Genomic DNA, 23,614 nt, shown 5'->3' on the forward strand with positions numbered 1-23,614 from the left:
CTTATTTTAGGGGACAAGAATGGGTACGGTACCCCGAAATCTTAAACGTGACCTAGATTGATGCGAGGGCCAACAAGTCGAAATGATTTGACACGCGCCACGGAATGACGAGCAAACTTGTTTTCCGAACGTGACGCCGCGGTACTTCTCGAGACTTGAAATGGGTTAACAAGTCGGAAGTTATACAAGTTATATAATATTTAGGTCAACACGTGCCCCACTGGCACGTGCAGCCGGCACTCTTATGTAAAGTCGCGTACAAAGGTCTCAAATTACACTATGTAGGTGAAGGATGAAGATCGTCTAATAGAGAGAGACCGCTTACCCTTAGTTGATTTCGAGCTCCCCTCACTTTATTCAAAGAGAACTGTGGATTTTAAAAATTTTTTTTTTCATTTTACACATTCCTGAGAGGATGTAAGAACATATAAGTGTCCAAATTAATGAAGTTGGGTGATGAGAGGCTGAAGCAATAAGTGCAAGAGTGAAAAATATGTGAAAAGGATAAAGACAAAGTGGGAAATTTATGCTTCTTAACTTGTTCAATTATGTGTTTCTCTAATTGGAAGTGTGGATGCCAGACATTGTTTGCCATTTTATTTTCGAAGGCCCAAAGAAAGTTTAGGTTTGTAACTATATAGGGATTTACTACATATCAAAATAAAGTTTGAACTTTCATCTTTCATTAGAAAAGGGTATGTTTCTAGCTATTAACATTATTTAGTAAAAACAGTTAAACATTAAAAAGTTTATTTAAAATACTACTTTCCAAGAAAACTGAGAAAATAATGTATTTTTGTTAAAGTGGTTACAACCAGAAATGTAACCTCCAATATCTAAACAATGCTTAGGGCCAATTAAATGCAGACAGAACCCAACTCTCAATCGAGCATCTTAAAACAAAACAAATATACATTTAAACTCTTTAACATGTGGTTATGAAACTAATTGTGCTCATACATTGTGCTTTCTAAAAAGAGCGTAGTGGGACCTCTCTTTTCGAGAAAGACCTTGGCCCAATCCCATTTCTCTCACTCGGCCCCGAGAACCCTCCAGTGAGGTCCCTCGATAGAGGAGTGCCCTCATCGAGTGGAGTGCAAAGTGGAAAAGGTTTGGACAAGACTTGCAAGGTTCCACCCCTGTCCAGGAGATGGCGGTAATATTAATTGGCTGTAGACCTTAGTGACGTATAGGCCTACGTCACATGTAAACAACTCGAGTCTCAACGTAGTGTGTCAGTTGGAGAGTTCGTGCAACGTTAAAAATGCCCGCTACAGCTGTGTTATTACCGATTGCCTGAAAGCTCATCATCTTTTCCGTGTCTCCAATCAACGGAGGAGAAATGTGCTATACTGAAGACAGCTTTGGCGCTATGTAGTGCTGATTCATCTTTACAAGGTACGTACACTCATTAAAAAAAATGACCCGTTCGGTCAAATACAGTAAGAGTTAACATACAATGCACGTTCACATAATACCCTATGTTTGTGTAGACATAAATGGCAATCTACTTATTAGTATCTTAATGCCATTTTATGACATATAGTAGGGGTTTTGAATGTGTGACATGACGAAAAGTAAACAAACACAAGAACAGTCCACCTGACCCTTAAGCTGACATAATATCGTCACCAAACTTCCCTGTACGACCCAAAAACCTTAGTTCATAAGGAATTTAATTCAAAAGAGTTGTCATTGGATATAAAAAAGGTCATTTCAACATTTTTTCATGATGCTTACATCACAGTTAAAGCGGTCTTTTTCTTTTCTATGCCCACTTTTATGTCTAAATTGTTATCTATTGTGTTCCAGAGTGGCTGTCCCATAAGCGTGGACAGGTTGGACAGGAATGTTCCCATCCTGTGCTTATGGTTGGATGTGGAGTCAGAACTCATTCAGGACTTAAGGTTGAGCAAGAAGGTTAGGTTATGTGGGCCCTGCATGAGCTGCTAAAGAGGGAACAGGGCCGTGGCTGGAGGTCCTGATCTACGTGTACTGGCTGGCCCACGCTCTGTCCTACCGTGTGGTGTCACGGGTCTTCAGGGTTCCCAGGTCCACCGTACAAAGAATTGTCCACAGTTAATATGGAATAAATTGCCCAAAAGCCATATTTAGGCTCTTTAAGTCAGACCCACATTTGCATTATGTGCTTTTCTGCATTACTATTCAATAAACATCTTCATTTTGAGTAACACCTTGGTGGTTTATTTCATAATGATGTGAGATACTGTGTGTGAACTATGTGACTGTTGGAAAGAAAACAACTACAAATCACTCCAGCTTAAATAATAGTTTACTTTCAGAAAAACAAACTCACATTGGGCCAAAATACATAATAGTAAATAATGTGTCACAAATTTTAACAAAAATATACCAATACTTCCATGAAGCTGGAAAACACAAACTGGAACTTCATTGAGTTCTTAATAAAAAAAACAATATTATCCTTTTATAAAACAAAGGGAAACATTGCAGAGATGTCACTGTTCTGGAAATTTGTCCACGAGCTTCCCAAAAAGGACGGGAACCGCTCAGTTTTGGCCACAGTTTCTTCGAGCCTTTTCCTCACTCCGGCAGACTCCGCTTTCAAAAAGTCAAGGAGTGTATCGTGCTTCCTTTTTTTTCTGGGTGATTTGGGGTTTGGCGCCGGATTAGAAGGTGCCAACGACGTGCCCGGTGGTGTGGATGGCGTGGTAGCTGTGATGGTGACCAGCTCTTCCACGGGACGTTCTACAGTGGCCTTTAGGTTGGGTGGAAAAAACAAGAATTACTTAATGCTGATGTATTGTACAAAAACAACTGAGTATAGGATGCTCAGCAAGTTGATGTGAGACAGGAAATTATAGGATGTGTTCTGGATAATTATTTGATAGTGAATAGATACACAAAATTGACATGTTATTCTTATGGCTGTATGAGCCTTCTATTGGCCAGCATCACATATGCTTTAGAATTGTCTCCACATTTGGACAACATTTTGAGAAGGTAATTAGTTTACTTAATATGTGTTTACAGAGAAGGCAGTGGACTATGTGATAGTAGTTTGTTTCAACTGTATTTCCACGTGAAATTCGGAGACATTACTCATAATGCATGATGAAAACTAATGCATTCTGATCTCACATGAAAGAATCATATTGTAAATAAAACACGACACCCGAAATTGTGTGCAGTAAACAAGCGCTTATGTTCAGAACGGTATTCTGACTATGCTCCTTTAGCGACTGGCCATGTACAGTAGATGTAAAAGGACGACTCGTTTAAGATAAAAACAGGGATGGGCTGAACCGTGATTTTCTGCCCAGTTATCCTACTTTAAAGTTTGTAGCGTGAAGATTTTTTTTTGCCAGCTCCCTTGGTAGATTAGTGCACTTCGTAAAGTAGCGATTTTGCAATGTTCGTGTTTTAACGCGAAAATACGATTTTCTATTGCATTTACGTCTAACTAAGATATCTCAATACATTTTGTTGCAAATACATGCGTGGTTGTGGAAAACTACTTACATTTGTGCGGTTCCTTTCCGGGCATGTTTGTTGATATTGAGAATTCGCAAAGCCTTCTGGGTAGTCACTTCGCCGCCAAGTGAGGTCGAGAGCCCCCTCGGTCTTGAAGTGGCTACGACATGGTTTGAGGGCACTTCTGCCTCGGTCTTGAGAGTATCGGGACACACCCCATTTTCACGTGAACGCGCAAACCGAGTGACTAGGGCACATAGCGAGTGAAAGTGCGAAGAATGGGACTCAGCCCTTGACTCACACGTGACGTAAACGTATCCACGGCTCAATATCAACTCACTACAAAACGATTTAAAACAAACAAAATCCGATATCAAATAAGTATGATCATTAACATGAACTAAACTTACTGTTTGTGCTACAAATACATCACTGCGTTACTATCTGTACTTTTTATTGTATTTGTATCACATGTAAGATAAATGAAACTATGTTTAACAATATTAGAATTTACAGTGAATGCCTCAGCGGTGACGTCACAGATATGAATGGAGACGAGGGGGAAAAAAGCAAATGGACGCCTGCCTAGCCGTCACGTTTCTGGCACTCAGCTCTCACCCACTCCCTCCCCCTTTGTAATAACTCGCACGCGCACACGCAAGGAAAGTGGGAGGAGAAGACAAAAATGAAGTCAATTATACAAGTGGCCGTCTTTTGCCGGCTTCCTCTTCTCTCGCTTGGTATCTCCACATGCGCAGAGGCGAGCCGTGAAGCCTTCACCCGGTCATTGGCTCCTTTCGCTCGGCCATGTCGGACGGAGGCTTCGGGGAGACCGCGGTCAGCCTTGCAGGTAAGGGGCATCCCCAAATAAGCCTCCATTTTTGAAGACTTTTATTATTATTATTTACTGTTCCTCACTTATAAGTCTTTATTGTACTCGCACTTTTCCTGGAATAAAAAACAGGAAGTGTCGACATTAGTTGACAATAATTTCGTTGGATTTGTGTTTATTTTAAAAAGCAAGAAACGTTTGATATGTTCGTTTTTTTATGCTACACAATTTGAAATTGAAAACGAAAATTGTAAAAAAAAAAAACGCAGGTTATAAACTGGTAAAGTCGCCCATCCATCTTCTACAAGATTGTCCTGACGAGTTGCATTCCCGAACACTCGAACGATTGACTTTCAACCCAACAAGTGTTTTGGAACGCCGGCTTAATGTTCACTTTGTTTTTACGCTGACGTCTTTGATCTGCACATATTTTTTCAAAAGCTGTATTTCTATAAATCTAAAATTGAGTTTTCTGTCCCATCTTTGTTCAACTTACTATGCTTTTGCGAGAGACGTTTCTCGTCGGTTTAAACACTATGTGCGTCTTCTTTGGAAGCTTTAATTGGAACTTTCCGACTTCCTGGCTGTCCTGGACACACCATCTAATTGGGAGGGGCTGTGGCCTTGCTTGCCCGACATACCTCAAGCCGGCACGTGAGCGTAACCACGACGACATAACATTGATCGAAAGTTAAAACGTTTAATCTAAACCGAGCATCAAGTTTTAAACGCTTTATTTTTTCACATTTAATGTGCATATTCATATATTAATTTGCTTTTATTCAACGTTCGACAAGGGGCTTAAATTGGTCGCGTGTGAGCACGGTAAAAGTGGGTCAGTAGATCAGTGGAGCGTCACTTTCTCGTTTCATCCAAAAGAGGGCGACAAAAATCAGCCTTCTCTGTCAAACGGATATAGAACTAATTCGTGTTTGTTGTATCATTAATCTCGGAAAAAAATAAGCTGTAATTCAAATTGTGTTGCAATTACTGCATAAATGCAGTTTTTGTATTAAAAAAGAAATATTTTATTTTATATATATATATATATATATATATATACACATAGTGGAACCTCGGTTCTCGACCATAATCCGTTCCAGAACCCTGTTCGAAAACCGATTTGTTCGATCACCGAAATCATTTTTCCCATTAAAAATAATGTAAATCGTTGTAATCCTCTCCAACACCCTGAATGTTTACCTTGTATGTTTAACATAAACATGAAGCTAACCCAGTCTAACCGTACGTTCGCGTTATCGTAATCTCCCGTACGAAAGATTACGCTAACATGAACATGTAAAAAAAAAAAAGGATAAAGAAAAGAATTATGCATAGCATTTCTTACCTTTTGTGGTGGTCAGCAGAAGGTGCAGGTGGGCGGAGGGGAGAGGATCAGACACTCGCACACCTCCTTCATATTTTGCTATTATTTCTTTCTTAAATGCAATAGTTGTACGCACTACTTTTCTTTTTTCACCTGTAGCAACTTTGCTGCTTGCACTGACTTTCTTCGGAGGCATAATTAGGGGCTAAAACACTTCGTACACCTATATTAAAAGCGAAAGAAAAACGAAGCACGTCCGCACGCGATAACAGTTGGTCACGAAAAGAGCGATCTACACCCGTACGTCGCTCAGCATCGCATCCTAGCGTACGCACTCACGCATTACTGGCGTTCGAACTCCGATTTTTTGACCGAACAGCGAAGCAAGAATTTCTCGAAATTTTTGGTCAGACTCCGATATGTTCGAACTGAGAGGCGTTCGAAAACCGAGGTTCCACTGTATATATATATATATATATATATATATATATATAATCTCATCTCATTAGCTGCACCGCTTATACTCAGTAGGGTCGCAGGGGTGCTGGAGCCCATCCCAGCAATCATTGGGCAGTGGGCAGGGGACACCCTGAACTGGTTGCCAGACAACCGCAGGGCACACATGGACAGACAACGCACTCATTCACACCTAAGGACAATTTGGACCGGCCAATCCACCTGAAATGCATGTCTTTGGAAAGTGGGAGGAAACCGGAGTGCCCGGAGGAAACCCACGTAAGCACGGGGAGAACATAAAACTCCGCACAGGAAGTCCGGTAGCTGGATTTGAACCCACACAGGAGGTTCCCAAGACCTTAGAACTGTGCCGCACACGCGCTAACCACTGTGCCGCCGTGCTGCCTGTATATATTTATATATATATATATATATATATATATATATATATATATTTAGCAATCTCATCATAATTTTTACTTGTGTTTGTTTGGAAGAGATTCCACATATGCAAAAAGTAAATTAACAATACCTTACTATTAAGGTTAATTGGCCGTTTCAAATTGTCCCTAGGTGTGAATGAGCATGTGAGTTGTCTGTCTCTGTGTGCCCTGCGACTGGCTGGCAACTACTTAAGGGTGTCCCCTGCCCACTGCCCGAAGATAGCTGGCATGGGCTCCATCACCCCCGCGATCTTACTGAGGATAGGCGGTGCAGATAATGGATGAATGCGATCCGCGTTGGTGACTAGCCACGTTCGGCAGTGGCGGCTTAAGAGTTGATAGCCTAGCTGTTAGCTTTCCCTTCCATCACCGACTCAGTCAATTGCCGGATACGATTAAAAAAATAAAAATACAGACAGCATCCGCTGGTTATCAGCTTTACTTTGAGCTATTCTGACTTTCCTCAGAGTCCGATTTAATTGACCAATTCATTTTCGATGTAATGAGCCGATAAAATTACAAGCTGAGGTGTCTGTTTTGGTGGCCAGTTGTGCGCCCGGCTGCCCAACTGAGCGCTTACACCAGCCTATCAAAGTGGCGCACACACGTCTTGCAAACATTGCCTAGTTATTATTGGCTAGTGCCATTAAACTCTGCTTCTGATTGTTAAACATCGAAACGTGACAATTCTTGTTGGCCAGACACTCCATCTCTTAAATAACAGACTGGAGCTACAAATCCTTGAAAAAAAACGCAGTGTTTTGCGATCGCCCTATAGCCATACGTCACATTGCAATATCTGTTCGATTTTGGTTAATCGTGCATTCTTACTATCAATTTTTGATAGATTCAAAATGAAAACAAAAGCAGCAAACAAAATGAATACTTGTTCAGTATTAGTAAATATTAGACCAAAAATATAAAAGTACATCAAGTTTCTCCAATCTTAAAATAGAGTATTTATAATACATAATCAGCATGTTTGTAGGCCTGATGTAGATCTTTTGTTGCATGGAATAAATTGTCTTTATTGTGATTGAAATGAACTTTGTAAAACATTGTTTGCAAAGACATCAGACATGGCACTGCAGGGATAATTTGTAATAAAGACTTTAAAGGGAAATATAAGATTATAGACTGCCAGAATAGGCAAAACATTTACAACATAGTGCTTAGAGACTGGCCCAAGTTAAAGTAATAGTTCAATGAAAAAATAGTTGTAATAATAATAATAATTGTAATAATAGTGCAATGAAAAGTACTGCAATAATATTAGATGCAAAAAATATTCCCAAATAAGTTGCAAATTATACAATGACAACTAATGTAAAAATACTTTGTTATACGTAACTCATTTTCCAAATTTCTTCTCTAAATGAATGTCACCTAAAAACATGTACAGTTCTTGTTTTTTTTCTTCATTCTATTGTGAACAATCCACATTTAATATAAATATATGATTGTTGGTTGGATCCCTTAACCACTAGTGTTGTAGTGGCATCACTTCCCATGGTGTGTTTTCGGCAAGTACAGCCTGGTGGAGATTATCCCCCTCCAGGCCAACAAATGTGTCCAACCAGTCTTGAACTAGGTATCTTTCACGTGTTAGTCGAACGTGTTTACCGCTGCGCTACGGGTTTTTTTCCTGCAATAAAATTATCATCCAGGAATAATATATATGCTAGAAGATACTGAACGTTGTGTGTGGTTTTTTTTTTGGAGGGGGTACTCGTAGCGGCAAAATAGTGGAAAATCATGTCAGCTCCCTCTAGGTGAGCCGCATGTCATGTAAGGTAAATACAAATTTATTGACCCGCAAGTATTTAAAAATTATATATTTATATAATTTAAAGATTTATTGTAGTTTTTTTTTTACTTTATACTTGTATTACATTTTTTGCAATGACTGAATTTTTTTTTACCACCTAGGTTAGCTAAATGATGAACAATCTTCATCTAAACCAGCCATGTCAAACACCTGTTTGCATCATTTAATCTCGCATCATTTAATCTGGCCATTAATTTCTGAATATTTCAAAAAAGAAGTGAGTGCTGTTTCATTTCTGTCATGTTCGAGAGCGTTCTCCATTCGGGCCCCGGTGCTGTGGAATGCAATTTCCCCTGCGATTCGAGCTGCAACCTCAGTGGAAATTTTTAAATCTAAGCTTCAAACACACTTCTATTCTGTAGCATATGAATAACCAATATTTTATGTTTAGCATACCTGTGTATTATTTGCCCTCATGTAGGTTTTAGGTCAGGGGGTGGTGTTATAATAGTCTGTAGTTTGCAATAATCTGTGGTCTGTTCAGCCCTTTGTGACTTTGTGACAAATAAACATGACTTGATTTAAAATATATGAAACCCAAAGGCTCGATCAGGCCTCTAGAGGGCAGTAAAGGATATACTCTAAGGCTTAGAGTCTAAGACAGGGGTGTCAAACTCATTTCGCATCGTGGGCCACATACGGCGTAGGGAGATGTCAAGTGGGCCGGACCATTAAAATTATACCATACTCTGCTATAAATAACCATAATATCATGTCTTTCCTTTGTTTTGGTGCAAAGAAGCACAATAATATTAGGAAAATATTGAAATTTAATGAACTATCCTTTTACAAAACATTTCATGAAACACCTCATATTTCCTTAGACAAATGTGCAATTTACTTTTATCATTTACAAATATGCATTGCAACTGATCCCACTGATTGTACAAAGGCACAAAACTAATTGGTACTGAAAAATATAGTAATGCACTTTAAGATTAAATGAGACTTTTAAAGAAAGGAATTTTTAAACCACTTACACATACGCATATAAAATCCAAATGTAATCCCTGCGTACACCTTACAAACTAAGAAGAGTGATTTTAAATGTGTAATGAAGAAAGTGTTCGCCTGTCCTGTAAATCTGTAAACTTCATACATGTAACATACATACACATACAATACATACTGAAAACTTATGGAGTTGTATGAACAGTAGAATTCCATCACACAACTTTTGTTTTGAAGCTGCTGACTAACATTAAAGTGCACATTTTTTTAAATCACCACAGTAAGGATTCATCTTCACAGAGCTGTATTCTTTCAATGCAAACAGTATCTAAGGCAGCATTTTAAAGGTGTTAGTCTAGTCTTGTATTTGTTCCTGAAACTTGGCATCTTTTGGCCTGTACTAGTGCATCAACACCAGGTGTCATGTCCTGACTAGCTGTCACTTTCAGAATGTCATTTAAGTGCTTGTTTGTGAGGCTTGAACGCATTTTTGTTTTATTGATATTCATCACTGAGAAAATTTGTTCACAAATGTAGATTGTCCCAAACATGCACAATATTTTAGCAGCCAGGGCTGTTAATTTGGGGTACCCTGGTAGTAGATACTGATAAAATCTGTCCAGACCTACAGAGGCAAATTTGCGCTTCAAATCTGCATCACACTGCAAATCAATTATCTCTAGCTGAGTTTCGACCGGCAGATCAGAAGCTTTAGAATAGAATAGAATATGCCTTTATTGTCATTGTTACAAGATGGGATATATTGTAACAACGAAATTGGACGACTCCAGTTCCACATTTTACAGTGAGGATAATGAAACAAAGAGATAAAGAGACAAAGAACATGTTTTAACTGTCTTTGTTGTAAATAGGCTCTGCTTCCTCCGGAGGGGGGTGATGAGGGGGGTGAGGGACAAACAGAAATGGTGGATCTAACTGGATGTTTGATCTTACAGTACACACAGTCCAGTGTATTTTCCCGAATTGCTCAGTCTGCTTTAATAGACTTTAACTGTGAAAGGTGAGCGAAAAACTGAAAATTCTGTCTCAAGTTCACTAAATACCTGAAAACGTTTCTCCAACTCCCGCAGTAGTCCTGCAATTTTGTCTTTGTACCGTTTCATGTCCGCATCAGGTCTGGTCACACACATATCTCTCAGACATGGGAAATGAGCAGGGTTGCCATTTGCCAGTTGCATCTCCCACAAAGTCAGCTTCAACTTAAATGCATGTGTGTTGTCAGAAAACTGTGTGACAACTTTTTTGCGGCCTTGCAACATTTTGTTCAGATTGTTCAAGTGTTCAGTAATATCAACCAAGAATGCAAGGTCCCGTAGCATTCCTGAGATTGTAATTCCAACACCGGTTTTCCTTTTTTCTCCATGAACTGTCCGATTTCCTCTCGTAGATCAAAGAAATGCCTCAGCACAGCGCCTCGGCTTAACCATCTCACTTCAGTGTGGTATGTCAGGCTGTGGGTAATGTTGATGTCGCTGAGAAGTTTGTCAAACTGACGATGGTTCAGACCTCTGGACCGGATGAAATTTACAGTGCGAACAACCACCTCCATGACGTGGTCCATTTTCAGCGACTTGCAACACAATTACCTCCTGGTCCATTAAGGGCTTGTACTTTGTCTTTGAACTTTGCCGCGACACCTGCTTTCTTTCCGACCATGGATGGCGCGCAGTCTGTAGCCAGGTTGACAGCGCAGGACCAATCCACTCCAACTCTGTCCAGTGCAGCAACGACAGAGCCGAAAATGTCCTCGGCTGTTGTAGTGTCCATCATTGGCACCAACTTAAGAAACTCTTCAGTAACAGTCAATGTCTCATCAACTCCTCGAATAAATATGGCCAGTTGGGCCACGTCTGTGATGTCAGTGCTCTCGTCAATTGCCACGGAAAATGCAATAAATAACTTGACTCTCTGTTTCAATTGACTGTCTAAATCTGCCGATAGTTCCGAAATCCTCTCTGCTATAGTATTCCTCGTCAGGCTAATATTGGCAAAAGCTTGTCACTTCTCGGGACATACAATATCAGCCGCCTTCATCATGCATCGTTTTAACAAAGTCACCGTCAGAATACGGCTTCGATGCTAATGCTATTTCGCTAGCAATTAGGTAACTGGCTTTTATCGCTGCTTCACTGACTTCTCGGCTCTGGATGAAAGTTGACTGCTGAATCCTCAGACCCGCCAGCAATTCGTTAATCTTATCTCTTCTCAGTTGTCCTTGCAAGTTGTCATATTTTTCGCTGTGATGAGTCTCGTAGTGGCGTCTGATATTATATTCCTTCAATACCGAAACTTGTTGCAAAATCACTAAGCACAAAGGTTTTCTGTGCATCTCTGTAAATAAATAGCACATGGTCCATTTTTCTTTGAAAATTCTACACTCCTTATCTACTTTTCTCCGTTTGGATAACGACATTTTGGCTAATGAGGGTGTAGCGGAGAGGTAGAGACCAAGGTATTAACAACGTCGTAACAAGCAGCAGATGATACCGTCTGCTGTTTTCTGTCTGTCTCAGTGATGCGGCTTGTCTTCTACTCTGATAGAAAGAGTGCATCCCTTAGCGGATATTCCATGAACTGCAGCGAATTAAAAATATTAATTCCACGTCTTTTATGCATTTTTTCCACTTTCAAATTATCCTGCAGGCCTGATCGAACCTCCTTGGGGGCCGGTTCCGGCCCACGGGCCGTATGTTTGACACCCCTGGTCTAAGATATAGTAGGCCCAGCCTAGTAGTTTGATCTGATGTTGTATAATTTTACTGCTAAAACTTTTATTTTGTATTTCTTTTTTATTCCCTGGCTTTAAGATATGATTGCAGCCTTAGTGTGTAATAGAGGTAAGATCGGGCCAAAAAAAAGCACCCGAGCCCGACGCAGGCCCGAGGGGTATTAAACCCGACCCGGACCGAGCCCGACTAAATAACTGGATTTGCTGGCCCGGCCCGAAAGGGGCCCGAAATTACATATTTTATTTATAAGGAGGGGTGATTTATGATAACAAATTAAACTCTGCCTTTTGTTACAACATCTAGGCCTAAGTTAAATAAAACTGTATAAACATTTACATCTTTTATATTTCTGTGTCTGCACTGCAGATGTTACATTAAGCGACAATCTGTCATTGACGGGTTTTTTTTTTTGAGGTAGCGAAAACATTTAAGGGCGTCCGTCATTTTGACGACTTGATCATTGGGCCATAATCCACAGCAGCAGTAGTAGTACGTCCTTAAGATTTTAGCGCAGCACTTTCATTGAGGGGGTATTGATGTGTTGTGCCCTTTTCCGACTCCTATGCAAATTCCCCCCCCCCCCCCCCCCCCCCGATCGTATTCTATATAAAACGCTTATTAAAACAATAAAGCGAGCTAATTATAATAATTGGGAGATCCTAGTCTATATAACGCGTTTATTTAAACAATAAAGCGTGATTTTATTCTGCAAATTGCGTTTTTTAACGCGGATGAAAATGTCACCAACGTCAATGTACGCTTCCGACAAAAGCGATCGTATTCTATATAAAACGCTTATTAAAACAATAAAGCGAGCTAATTATAACAATTGGGAGATCCTAGTCTATATAACGCGTTTTTTTAAACAATAAAGCGCGATCGTATTCTACAAATTGCGTTTTTTAACGCGGATGAAAATGTCACCAACGTCAATGTACGCTTCCGACAAAAGCGATCGTATTCTATATAATACGCTTTAAAACAAAATAAAGCGAGCTAATTATAATAATTGGGAGATTCTATTATTAATTAATTAATTTAAAAAAAAAAAAAAAAAAAAAAGCAGGACCGAACCCGACCCGACCGTATGACTGACATTTCAGGCCCGACCCGGCCCGAAATTGCCTCGGGTTCGGGCTCGGGCCATAAATCTTAGGTCTAGTGTGTAAGTACGTGCATTTCTTAGGCACTCTAGAAAATAACTTATTTTACAGTCTTTCTTGAGGTTTGGGTTGGGTATCTCTATGCTACACTTACAAATAAATACGAAACAGAAAATGCTGAGACGAGCATGATGTCACTCTCCAGCACTCCCCTCAGCAGCGAATCCACGAACCTAATTGGTTCCGCCCTAACAGCTCCCCTAAAATAAAATAAAAGCAGATGGGTGCACTTGAAAATAAATAATAAGGGCCTTTTAAACTCAGCTGGCCATTGTTAATACATACTTAATAGCGAAAATATATAACTTTCAACTCTAAGGATCTGGCCCCCCAAGGCAAACTGAGTTTGACACCCATGATTTAAACTAGAGATAATCCTTTTTTGTTTTTCCAATTACTTTTAATAACCGCTGAGGTTTGAGGGTTTATGAAATGTTGGTGCCAGAAAAATGCAAATGCAATGCTTATTTTTGGTGGTGTGAGAATACACTTACCAGCAAATACATTGCAGTTTTTCATGTGGGATGTTCAAATCCCCAAAGCTAAACAAGACGAGCATCGCTTGGCATTCTCTTGCTCCACGTGGGGTTTTCCTCCATCGTTACGGTCTCGGCTGAGTCACATCATGGCAAGCGGTACTGCCGGCACGTTTGTTACCTGGCGCGGCGCCCTTGGAAGTCCAACGTGCCATGATGCAGGATGAGCAGAAAAGTGGCCAGAAGCCAGCCAGCTCCCACCTTCGTCGTCTCTTGCGTCACTGATGACCCCCAAAATCCCCGCCACAGATTTCATGAGAATCCTGTCAATAGACGTGGGGAAAAGTGAGAAGAATTTGTGCTAGATTGCTTGCACATCTTCACCAAAATGAAGTTATCAGAGAGGGAAGCAAATTTGGGACAGCAAGGGTTAGTGTTTCCAATCCTCTTTGAAACTTTGTTGAAAAGTGTGAGCCGCTGGCCTAGGGAAGTAGGTCAGTGTTACGGCGTTACAAAAGATTTAGATAAGATGATAGCCCCAGCCTAATTTACCGTCACGTACCTTCTGGATGAGCATTAAAAAGCTGTGGCAAGTGCTGCTAGTAATGACTTGGGTTAAAAATCTGACAGCTGTGCAAATATCAGTCTGGGGTTTATGTGGGCGGGGGTGAACAAGAGTGTGAATAATTTTGAAAACCTTTTGGTGTGTAAGAAGTCCAGTCTACAAAGTTGTTAAAGAGAAGCCTTTTTTTTGGTAAAATTTATTTTTTACTGCATTGGATTGTGGGCAATGTTGTCCATTCACAAACACATGCCGTTCCTTGACATCATTTTGTGAGGACATGTACTACTAGTGATGTCAAGTAACAGTGCTGGTGCCAATTACACCCCTCTTTAGGGTTTCGGTACTCTCCACGGTGGCCGGTACCAATATCAGCCTGCAACTCAAAATATTTGTCCACCTCTAGTCTAGAAAAACATATTAGTAGTCATGAAAAAACAAATTTCTCACTGTGCCACCATCAAAAATTACTTTAAGGCCATGTAGGTCTGGGCTGAACCTTAAATGCTCGCTATACAAGAAATAAGAACTGGGAGACTGCATATTCTTGTTTAACTATTCACTGGATGCCAGAAAGATTGCATGCACTGCTGTGGAACTTTTTTCAGCATGACACGAAAGAAGTCAGTCTAGTTGCTAGTTTTATACTACAGAGGCGACTCAACATTACCATTATGCCAACGTGAGACTTATTTGTTTCAATTTGTTCAAACTGGATAATTTGTACAAGAGTGCTTTTCGATGGGAAGACACCCAAGCAAGGATAAGGTCACAGAAACGTAATGATTCAGCTCAAGTATTATATCTAATATCTGAGGGGCCTAATCAAACATCACGGGCTACAATAATCCACATTTACTATTCCTGCTTCCCCGTTTTTGTGACGATGTGCTAGTAATAACCCGGGTGTTCTTTGTATTTTTTGTAGCCGGCGACAGGAAGAAGGAAGGGCTGAGCCAAGCCAGCATTTTACTGTCTGCTGGCGAGTTGCCAAGGAAGCGTAAAGGCGTTGTGGAAGACGCTTTGGACGCCTTGGTGCAGTAAGAATACTAATGCACTCCCACAAACTGCCAAAGGTGTCGCCACACTCATTTTTCATGTCATCCCACAGACGAGGTCTTAACTTTCAAATGGACGAAGACCTCGACAGGTAAGCCACGATTTACTTAGACCTTTAATTGGAAAAAAAAAAAAAAAAAAAAAGATAAAAAACAGGCATCAAATTCAGCAATCAACAATCATGTAATAACTTTCGTATCATTCATTGTTTGGTTCCTTTTTTTACAGATCAGAAGATGATCAGCAACCCAAAATGCAATGCTTCAGGTATTTTTGAACCATAAATTCCCAGTCAAAACATGAGATCAAACTTAAACTTCGAAATGTGTTCATTTTTTTGAATGGTTAATTATTTTATTTTTTAAAGATGAACTTTTTCTATATCTGTCAGTATTAAAGAAGCTGTACGGAATTTAGTACTTTTTAACTCTCTGCCGTCATTCCCTGGCTTAGTTATGATTGCAGCCTAAGTCAGCTCGCTTGTGAATTTCTTAGACCCTCAGAAAAAACTCTTCTTTTTCATCTTTTTGGGGATTTTGGTTTAGCCTTTCAACTATACTTGACAGGCTTCTTCTTATTATCACCATTTTATGCTATACTAACAAATAGAAAGGAAAAAAAACACAGGGATTAGCATGCAGTTGTCAATATATTATTGAAATTTTTATTAAGTATTTTTGCAATGTGAACTTTGGAAGGGTAAGTCAACCTCTCGCATTTTGTCTGTTAAAAAGTACACAGTTAAATATGCGATTTTTACATATTTTAACTCATCTTGTGTTCTTCTAACAATGGACTGAGTAAAAGGGAACAGAATTAAGGATCAGTCTTACAGTGTCGCTTTAACATATTCATTTTAGAGTTGATGCAACAACAGTAGGAGTAAAATACATTCCCCAATGGTCAAACTTACTTAAGATGACTTCCTTACAGACAGAGCGTATACAACTCTAACAAAATAACAATTTTATATATATATATATATATATATATATATATATATACATACAAATAAAAACACAGAATTGCAGTTTTATGAGTGGTCTTTATTATCATTTTTCAAAAGTACAACAAAATTTGAGGACTTTTCCTTTCAAGAAAGCCGTTTAGAGAGCGGCTGGCGAGCTGCACACCAGCATTGGGTAGCCTCTAATTAAGCCAAGTCTCCGCGATGATTAAAGCCGTTTAAAAAGACCCTCATGTAGCAGGTTCGCCCTAGTTGTAGCTGCAGGTCAGTCGGTTAAATGGGTAATGGATCTACCTTTGGTGAGCTACAGGCTTGGCTGCAGTGGCTTGTTAGGATTTTTAACGTGGCTTAGCCGTAGCACTAGGCCTCAGTCGCCTCCCAGACCAGATGAAGTTATGTATGATAGTGCGCATTTACGTAGGTTTCTGTGCACGTTTTTGTACTTTTCTGTGCGCGTTTATGTACATGCTAATTGTTATTTTATTGTTTACTCTTTATTTTTATTGCTCTTTAAGTGTAGGATGAATCTGTTTCTGGTAAGGTGCAAAAAATATTACAGGGTTCTATAACACATGAAATTAAATGAAATGATCTGCATTTATATAGCGCTTTTCAAGTCAAGACTTCCCAAAGCGCTTTACAGTGTGCTTCACATTTCCCAATAGCGGCCGCGCAGCCATGTAAGGCGCTAACCTGCTTATTGGCATTAGGGGTTCAGTGTCTTACCCAAGGACACTTCGACATGTAACACGGAGGTGCCAGGATTCGAACTGCGATCTCTTGATCCCAAGACGAGCGCTCTACCTCCTGAGCCACTGCCGCCCCAACACATCTACCTGTCTGTTGTTCTCCATTCAACTGACTTGCATACTACTCAGACAATTTAGAAAAGTCTTTGACATACAGTGGAACCTCGGTTTTCGAACGCCTCTCAGTTCGAACAAATCGGTGTCCGACCAAAAATTGAGAAATTCTTGCTTCGATGTTCGGTCAAAAAAATCGGAGTTTGAACGCCGGTAATGCGTGAGTGCTAACTCTAGGGTGTGATGCTGAGCGGCGTACGGGTGTTTCAGCCCCTTATTATGCCTCAGAAGAAAGTCAGTGCAAGCAGCAAAGTTGCTACAGGTGAAAAAAGAAAAGTAGTGCGTACAACTATTGCATTTAAGAAAGAAATAATAGCCAAATATGAAGGAGGTGTGCGAGAGTGCCTTCTGCTGACCACCACAAAGGTAAGAAATCCTATTCATAAGATTACGATAACGCGAACGTACGATTAGCCTGGGTTAGCTTTAAGTTTACGTTAAACATTGAGGGTGTTGGAACGGAGCCCGACATTGAGGGTGTTGGAACGGAGCCCCCTTTCAAATAAACCGCTCACCACTTGTTGTGGAGACCCGGGTGCTAAATGACTTGTAAACGACCTGATTTTTTTATTTTTACATGTTCATGTTTCGTACGGAAGATTACGATAACGCGAACGTACGATTAGCTTTATGTTTACGTTAAACATTCAAGGTAAACATTCAGGGTGTTGGAACGGATTAAAACGATTTACATTATTTTTAATGGGAAAAATGATTTCGGTGATCGAACAAATCGGTTTTCGAACAGGGTTCTGGAACGGATTATGGTCGAGAACCGAGGTTCCACTGTACGGCAACTTTTTTTTTAAAGTTACAGAAATAGTTACTCGTCCTGGTAACTAGTCACTTTTACGAGAGTAATTCGTTTTCAGCTCTGTTACTTTTTGGAAAAAGTAGTGAGAAACTAACTAATTACGTTTTTAAAGTAATGTGCCCAGCACTGAAAATAACACTGATTATTTTACTGTCTAGTAGTTGGGTAACATCCAAGCTGTTTTCTTTTCAATGAAGTACATATTTTATTGGTTTAAGATCAGGGGATAGTGTAATTGTAACCTCTGCGGTCCTTTGACATTTTGTGATTAAGGGCTATAAAAATAAACGTGACCTGACTTGACTATCCCCACTTCTCTCTTCTTGCTCATTTGGAATGCATTTAAGGCAACCTCACCGGCAGATCGAGAAGCGTCGGCGAGACAAAATGAACAACCTCATTGACGAGTTAGCTGCCATGATCCCCGCCTGTCAGCCCATGCCACGCAAACTGGACAAACTCAGTGTTCTTCGCAAGGCCGTGCAGCACCTTAAAGCTCTGAAAGGTGGGCTACATCACGCCGTTTCCTCAGAGCTTGGTGTCACTCTCATTACTTTGCAGCCGGGTCGAGTAGCAGTTTCGCCGATGCCGCTTGCAAGCCTTCTATCATCCCTCACGATGACCTCAAGCATCTTCTACTCAGGGTTTGTACTTTTTTTTCTTTCATTATTTAAAAAAAAAATCCCACGTCTATTTTCGTTTATCTATTTAATTGACGTTCATCATTTCAGGTTGCGGACGGTTTCCTGTTGGTTGTGAGTTGTGACCGAGCGAAAATTTTGTTTATCTCCGAATCTGTCTCCAAGATTCTCAACTTTAGCAGGGTGTGTGCATGGTTTGCTACTCATCTTATTCATGAGACAAACATTTGACAGTTTTGAGAGTCTATTTAATTAAATTACATTCGCTTTCCTAGCTGTTTTTATTGGGTCTGATTTTTTTTTTTTGCCTGTCGCAGAATTATTTTTCCCATTTTATTTTTATTATTATTTATAGTTCTGTGTTTGAAATGTCCATTTCCTTTTTATATAGTTTTTCTTTAGTGTGTTATTTTGTGTGTTTGCAATTTTTTTTTCCAGCTTGTTTTTTTTTCCTTTTTTATTTGTTAGCTGTTAGCAATATTGTTTTCCTCCATTTTGTTCTTAAGTGTCCTTTAATGTGTGATCTGTTTTTTTCTATAAAATTTCAGTGTTTACTTTCTTTAATTTTGTGTCAGTTGGTTTCTGTTTTTGTGTCGGCATTTGTAATTTTTTTGTAAGCCTCGTCTTTTTTGCCATTTGTGTGTTTGTTTGTGGTAGGCATTTTGTTCATTTCATTTGTCTGTTTCTTTGTTTTTAATTGTCTTTTCCCGTGTGTTATTTTTTTACTTTTATTGTTTTCTTCTGTTTTTTAATGTGTTTGAAATTTGTATTTACTTTGTTTTTTGTTTTTTTTGTTGTGCATGTTTGTAATAAAGATTTACTGAACTAGCTAAAAAAATTACAATACTGTGGTAAAGTTCCTTATTTTCTGCAATAAAACTAAAAACAAAACAAAAATGTGAGATAAAATTAAATCTCATATCTCAAAATATTAGAATATAATTTAAAGGTAAGTAGTGGCTATTCAACTAATCCACAATATTAAAATATTAAAAAGCTTGCAATATTTCTCCGGATTTGTAATAAATCCAGAATGCATGACATTTCAAAAATGTCATAGAAAAATAAAGAACTTTATCATAAAACTATATCATATTCTTTTTGTGTTTGTCTTAACCTTTGCTTGCTTATATTTGTTGTCTTTTGTTTGTGTTTCCTAAAACCTTTTATTCTTATATTTCATTCTTCATTTTGTTTACATTTTTGTTTTTAGCAGGTTTAAAGCCGTTGACAAAATTGTACATGAAAGACAATATATAATATTAGCGATTTTAATACCGTATCTATGTTTAAAGTCTATATGTTCATTTCCTCTAAAAATACATGAATGGAATTACTTTTTTCCTTCCCATCAAACTGGTGCACAATATTTACCTCTTCTCGCAATCATGAATTTATTCTTTTTGTGCAACAGGAAGAGCTGACAGGCCAAAGTCTGTTCGACTTTATCCATCACAAAGACATCAGCAAAGTAAAGGAGCAGCTGTCGTCGCTCGAGTTGAATCACAAGCAACGCTTAATCGACGCTGCCAGTGAGTTTATCGCCCCCCCTCCAAGCCGACCCCACGGCAGAAGCTGCTACATGGGACTTTTGTGCGTGTTCTTTTGTACTTGCAGCTGGCGTACCTGTTCAAGCCGACACACCTGTCACTGCATCCAACTTGTGCAGTGGAACTCGACGCTCCTTTTTTTGCCGCATGAAGCACAATCGAGGGGAGGGGAAGCACAAATACAAGCGTGAACTGCCCACTGCTTCAATTAAGAAGGGTGGGGAAAAATTCTTATATGGTGGACTGCAGGGATACCACATTTATCCGTTCTTTGGTGGGGATCGCAAACTGAAATCGTATAGCAGGGTATGGAATATGAAAGAGGGAGAGAGTTTTGTCTCTCTTCAGTACACTCAAATTTACATCAGAGTTCCGGAAGACTTCGACAAGAGCTTAAGACTAGCAGTTCCATTTGTTTTTTTATGACAATAAAACAAAAGACATAACATACCCTGGGTCTTACAAAAATACAGTACACTCAGTGCGTATCACATAAGTCATAGTTTATATACCATAAAGAGAGTGAGAGAGACTGGCTTCTAAGGAGAACAAAACTTGAGGGGCTATACAAATGAAATAATTAAAATAATAATGTGATGATTAGATTTAGAATAATCAAAGGGTAGGCACTGAAAAACTCATACAATTATGACTATGTACGCAGAGACATATTTTAATATCCGAACCAAACCTCCGTTAATGCATAGCTATTGCCTTAATTAACCACATAAAACCAACAAAATAATGTATAATAAATATTTCCTATGTGTCATATGTGTTCATATAATTTAATGACACTATAGAGCAGGGGTCCGGAACCTTTTTGACTCAAAGAGCCATAAAAGCAAAAAATATTAATTTTATTTTGGGAAAGAGCCACACCATATATTATGAGACAAATTTACTAAATTGCTAAACCCACGCCCCAGACAAAAGCTTGGTCTTCAGCACATTTATTTTTGATGATTTGATAAAAATTATGAAAAGAGAATAATGCCAGAGCCCCTGTCCCAAATTCAACAAACAGACCACTTTAAACTTGTCTCTTTCTTGCAATTACTCAAGATCGGTTAAACTCCTTTTGACCCTTTTTTTCATACATATTGGTTTCAAAACCAGATGCAAGCATTTATTTTGTAAAAACGTCACAACATTCTGAGAATAGGGAGCCTTATGTGCTTACCTTTGGCGAGAGATGGGAGGGAATGCTTGTACTTTTTGCATAGCTCCACCCATCCCTCCCACTCACCCAATCAAATGACTAAGTTCTCTTCCGGTGTTTTGGCGTATTTACAGTTCTGTGAATTCATCATAAAGTATCTGAACACTGAACACAGATTATATAGTGAACTTTTAAATAAAGGATTCTTTAGCGTTGTACAGCCAAAACGAGTTTTTTTTCCCCCTTTTTTTTGTGTGACACCTTGACTGTAAATTGTAGTGAAAAACGTGCCCTATATATACTGCGAAGTGTTTCCTTTGCATTTAACTTTGGTTTGGCTTTACGTGTACCTGAATAGGATAGACAATCCCGGTTTTGAACAAAATGGAGAAATTTTGCATGCAATCAAATTGGTCTCTGAGCCACAGATACTCATAGAAAGAGCCATATATGGCTCGCGAGCCATAGGTTCCCGACCCCTGCTATAGAGCGAGAGGAGCGATTTATGTGCTTTCTTCTTATTTCTTCATAATTCCAAGCATTGTTTACATGGTTATCAGGTTTTTGCTTCTTCCTTTAGCATCATTGCAAGCCTTGGGACGTGTAGTTAATAAATAATATACGGCATTTTTCGTACTGTATAGAACTAACTCGCAAAGCCTTTACGAAGCACACAAGAACCCAAACTGAATGAAGAGGAACACATTGTGTGAGGTAAATCACATAGCTGCATATTCATGATGCTGTGACGCAAACAATATTGACCAACAATAGCAGACGGCATCTTTAGATATGAAGCTCGTCATATGCATGGACACTGCAAAGTTTCAATTTGTTAAGTTTTTGCCCATGCAAAATAATGTGTTTTTCATGTTGTATAATGGGTAAAATGCCGTTAAGGTATATTTTCCTATTATACCATAAAAAAGGCCACATTTTAAGCATCTGAAAAAAAGAGAAGAAAAACGTGTCAACATTAACTTCTCAACCGAACAATTTAGTCCACACACGCGATAAAGGAAAGAAAGAAGTCAATGGCATTTTATGGTGTGGGCCCCTTTGATTGAAAAGAAGTAAGTCTGTGTAATATATTGCAGAAGGAGAAAGTAACGACAACTCAGTGTAACTTTTCAGGTTGTCCAAATTTTAATTGTGTGATTTTACTTTATATTTGATTTAAAAGTTTTGATTCACAAAACAGAATAATACAATACGTGAAAATGAGTAGGATGAATATTTACTGCGTGTGCCTCGATAATCTTGTGCCCAGTTGGCCCCCAAAAATTGTCTGGAGATTTCATCTTGTGGGAAATTTAAGTACTGCATTTACAGATTTTGAAAAGAAAACTGTTTACCCCTCTTTTTAGTAGTTTAACAAAGGGGCGAGTTTCGTTTCAGAGCTTTGGGGTCGAGATTGCGCAAACTACGGCCTGCTAAACGAAAATGGTCAAAACATAATGTGTGTATATACATATATATATAACTAGTAATGAAATTTTTTTTTTTTGGTGCAAACCTTGTCACTATTGTCCCTTTTCGTGTCAGTAATAAAAATATTACAATATTACTACAGAAGTAATATCAAATTTAGTGCTTGAGAAATACTACCAAATACTACTACAGTAATATTATCCATCCATTTTCTGGTGTCGCAGGGTGCTGGAGCCCATCCCAGCTGACTTGGGCCAGTGGCCAGTGGGCAGGGGTAACTCTGAACTGGTTGCCTGACAGTCGCAGGGCACATTGAGACAGACAACTCACTCGCTCATTCACATGAAGGCACAGGGAGAACATGCAAACTGCATGGGGAAGTCATGATAGCTGGAATTGAACCCTGGACCTACGCACTGTGGGGTTGTGTGCTAACCACTCATCCGCCATGCCTCTTCTACAGTAATACTATGATACAAAAATACTATTACAGAAATATAACTTCAGTAATATTAAATAGTACTTAAATAATTCTACAGAATTACTGCAAAAATACCACCACAGCAACATTATGATACAAAAAGACTGCTACATAAATATAACGACAGAAATACTGCAAAAATACCTCTACAGAAATAATACAACAGGAATAGTACGAAAATTCTATTAAAACTGTTCAATGGAAATACTACAAAAATGCAAGTACAAAAGTACTTAAAATATAGATAGAAAATTCTACAAAATTACTACTACAGAAATACTATGATGGGTTGCTAGGATTGAAATGGACTCAACTATTTCAAGACGCTGCAGTATTTCCGACGCTGCGTTGTCCACATTTTAGTTTTGTTTTCCTTTTTTAAAATTTTATCTAGTGATTTTC

General features: G+C 39.0%; 1 protein-coding gene, 2 long non-coding RNA genes and 1 pseudogene across 3 annotated transcripts in view; 2 read left to right on the top strand and 2 right to left on the bottom strand.

Moving 5' to 3' along the window:
* The first annotated feature begins 1,015 nt into the window (after positions 1-1,015).
* LOC148357333 (uncharacterized) lies at positions 1,016-2,192 on the top strand. The gene is made up of 2 exons (XR_015851963.1): positions 1,016-1,398; positions 1,813-2,192. It is a non-coding gene; the product is annotated as an uncharacterized LOC148357333 (long non-coding RNA).
* Positions 2,193-2,275: 83 nt separating this feature from the next.
* Positions 2,276-3,746, bottom strand: LOC148357334 (uncharacterized). Its single transcript, XR_015851964.1, has 2 exons — positions 3,505-3,746; positions 2,276-2,740 (listed from the first exon to the last, which is right to left on the bottom strand). It is a non-coding gene; the product is annotated as an uncharacterized LOC148357334 (long non-coding RNA).
* A 502-nt stretch (positions 3,747-4,248) lies between these two features.
* The window catches only part of LOC148357335 (basic helix-loop-helix ARNT-like protein 1), a 33,206-nt gene continuing 13,840 nt past the window's right edge, over positions 4,249-23,614 (top strand). The window contains exons 1-9 of the mRNA XM_088346852.1: positions 4,249-4,306; positions 15,173-15,284; positions 15,356-15,394; positions 15,532-15,570; positions 18,295-18,452; positions 18,509-18,591; positions 18,679-18,771; positions 20,003-20,120; positions 20,206-20,355. Coding sequence (XP_088202978.1) covers positions 4,264-4,306; positions 15,173-15,284; positions 15,356-15,394; positions 15,532-15,570; positions 18,295-18,452; positions 18,509-18,591; positions 18,679-18,771; positions 20,003-20,120; positions 20,206-20,355 — 835 coding nt within the window. The 5' untranslated portion in view covers positions 4,249-4,263. The remainder of the gene's footprint in view (positions 4,307-15,172; positions 15,285-15,355; positions 15,395-15,531; positions 15,571-18,294; positions 18,453-18,508; positions 18,592-18,678; positions 18,772-20,002; positions 20,121-20,205; positions 20,356-23,614) is intronic.
* LOC148357336 (general transcription factor II-I repeat domain-containing protein 2 pseudogene) lies at positions 10,292-11,727 on the bottom strand (annotated as a pseudogene).

This window comes from Urocampus carinirostris, chromosome 11, assembly GCF_059441175.1.
Source record: "Urocampus carinirostris isolate Australia breed hairy pipefish chromosome 11, RoL_Ucar_1.0, whole genome shotgun sequence".
Taxonomy (NCBI): Eukaryota; Metazoa; Chordata; class Actinopteri; order Syngnathiformes; family Syngnathidae; genus Urocampus; species Urocampus carinirostris.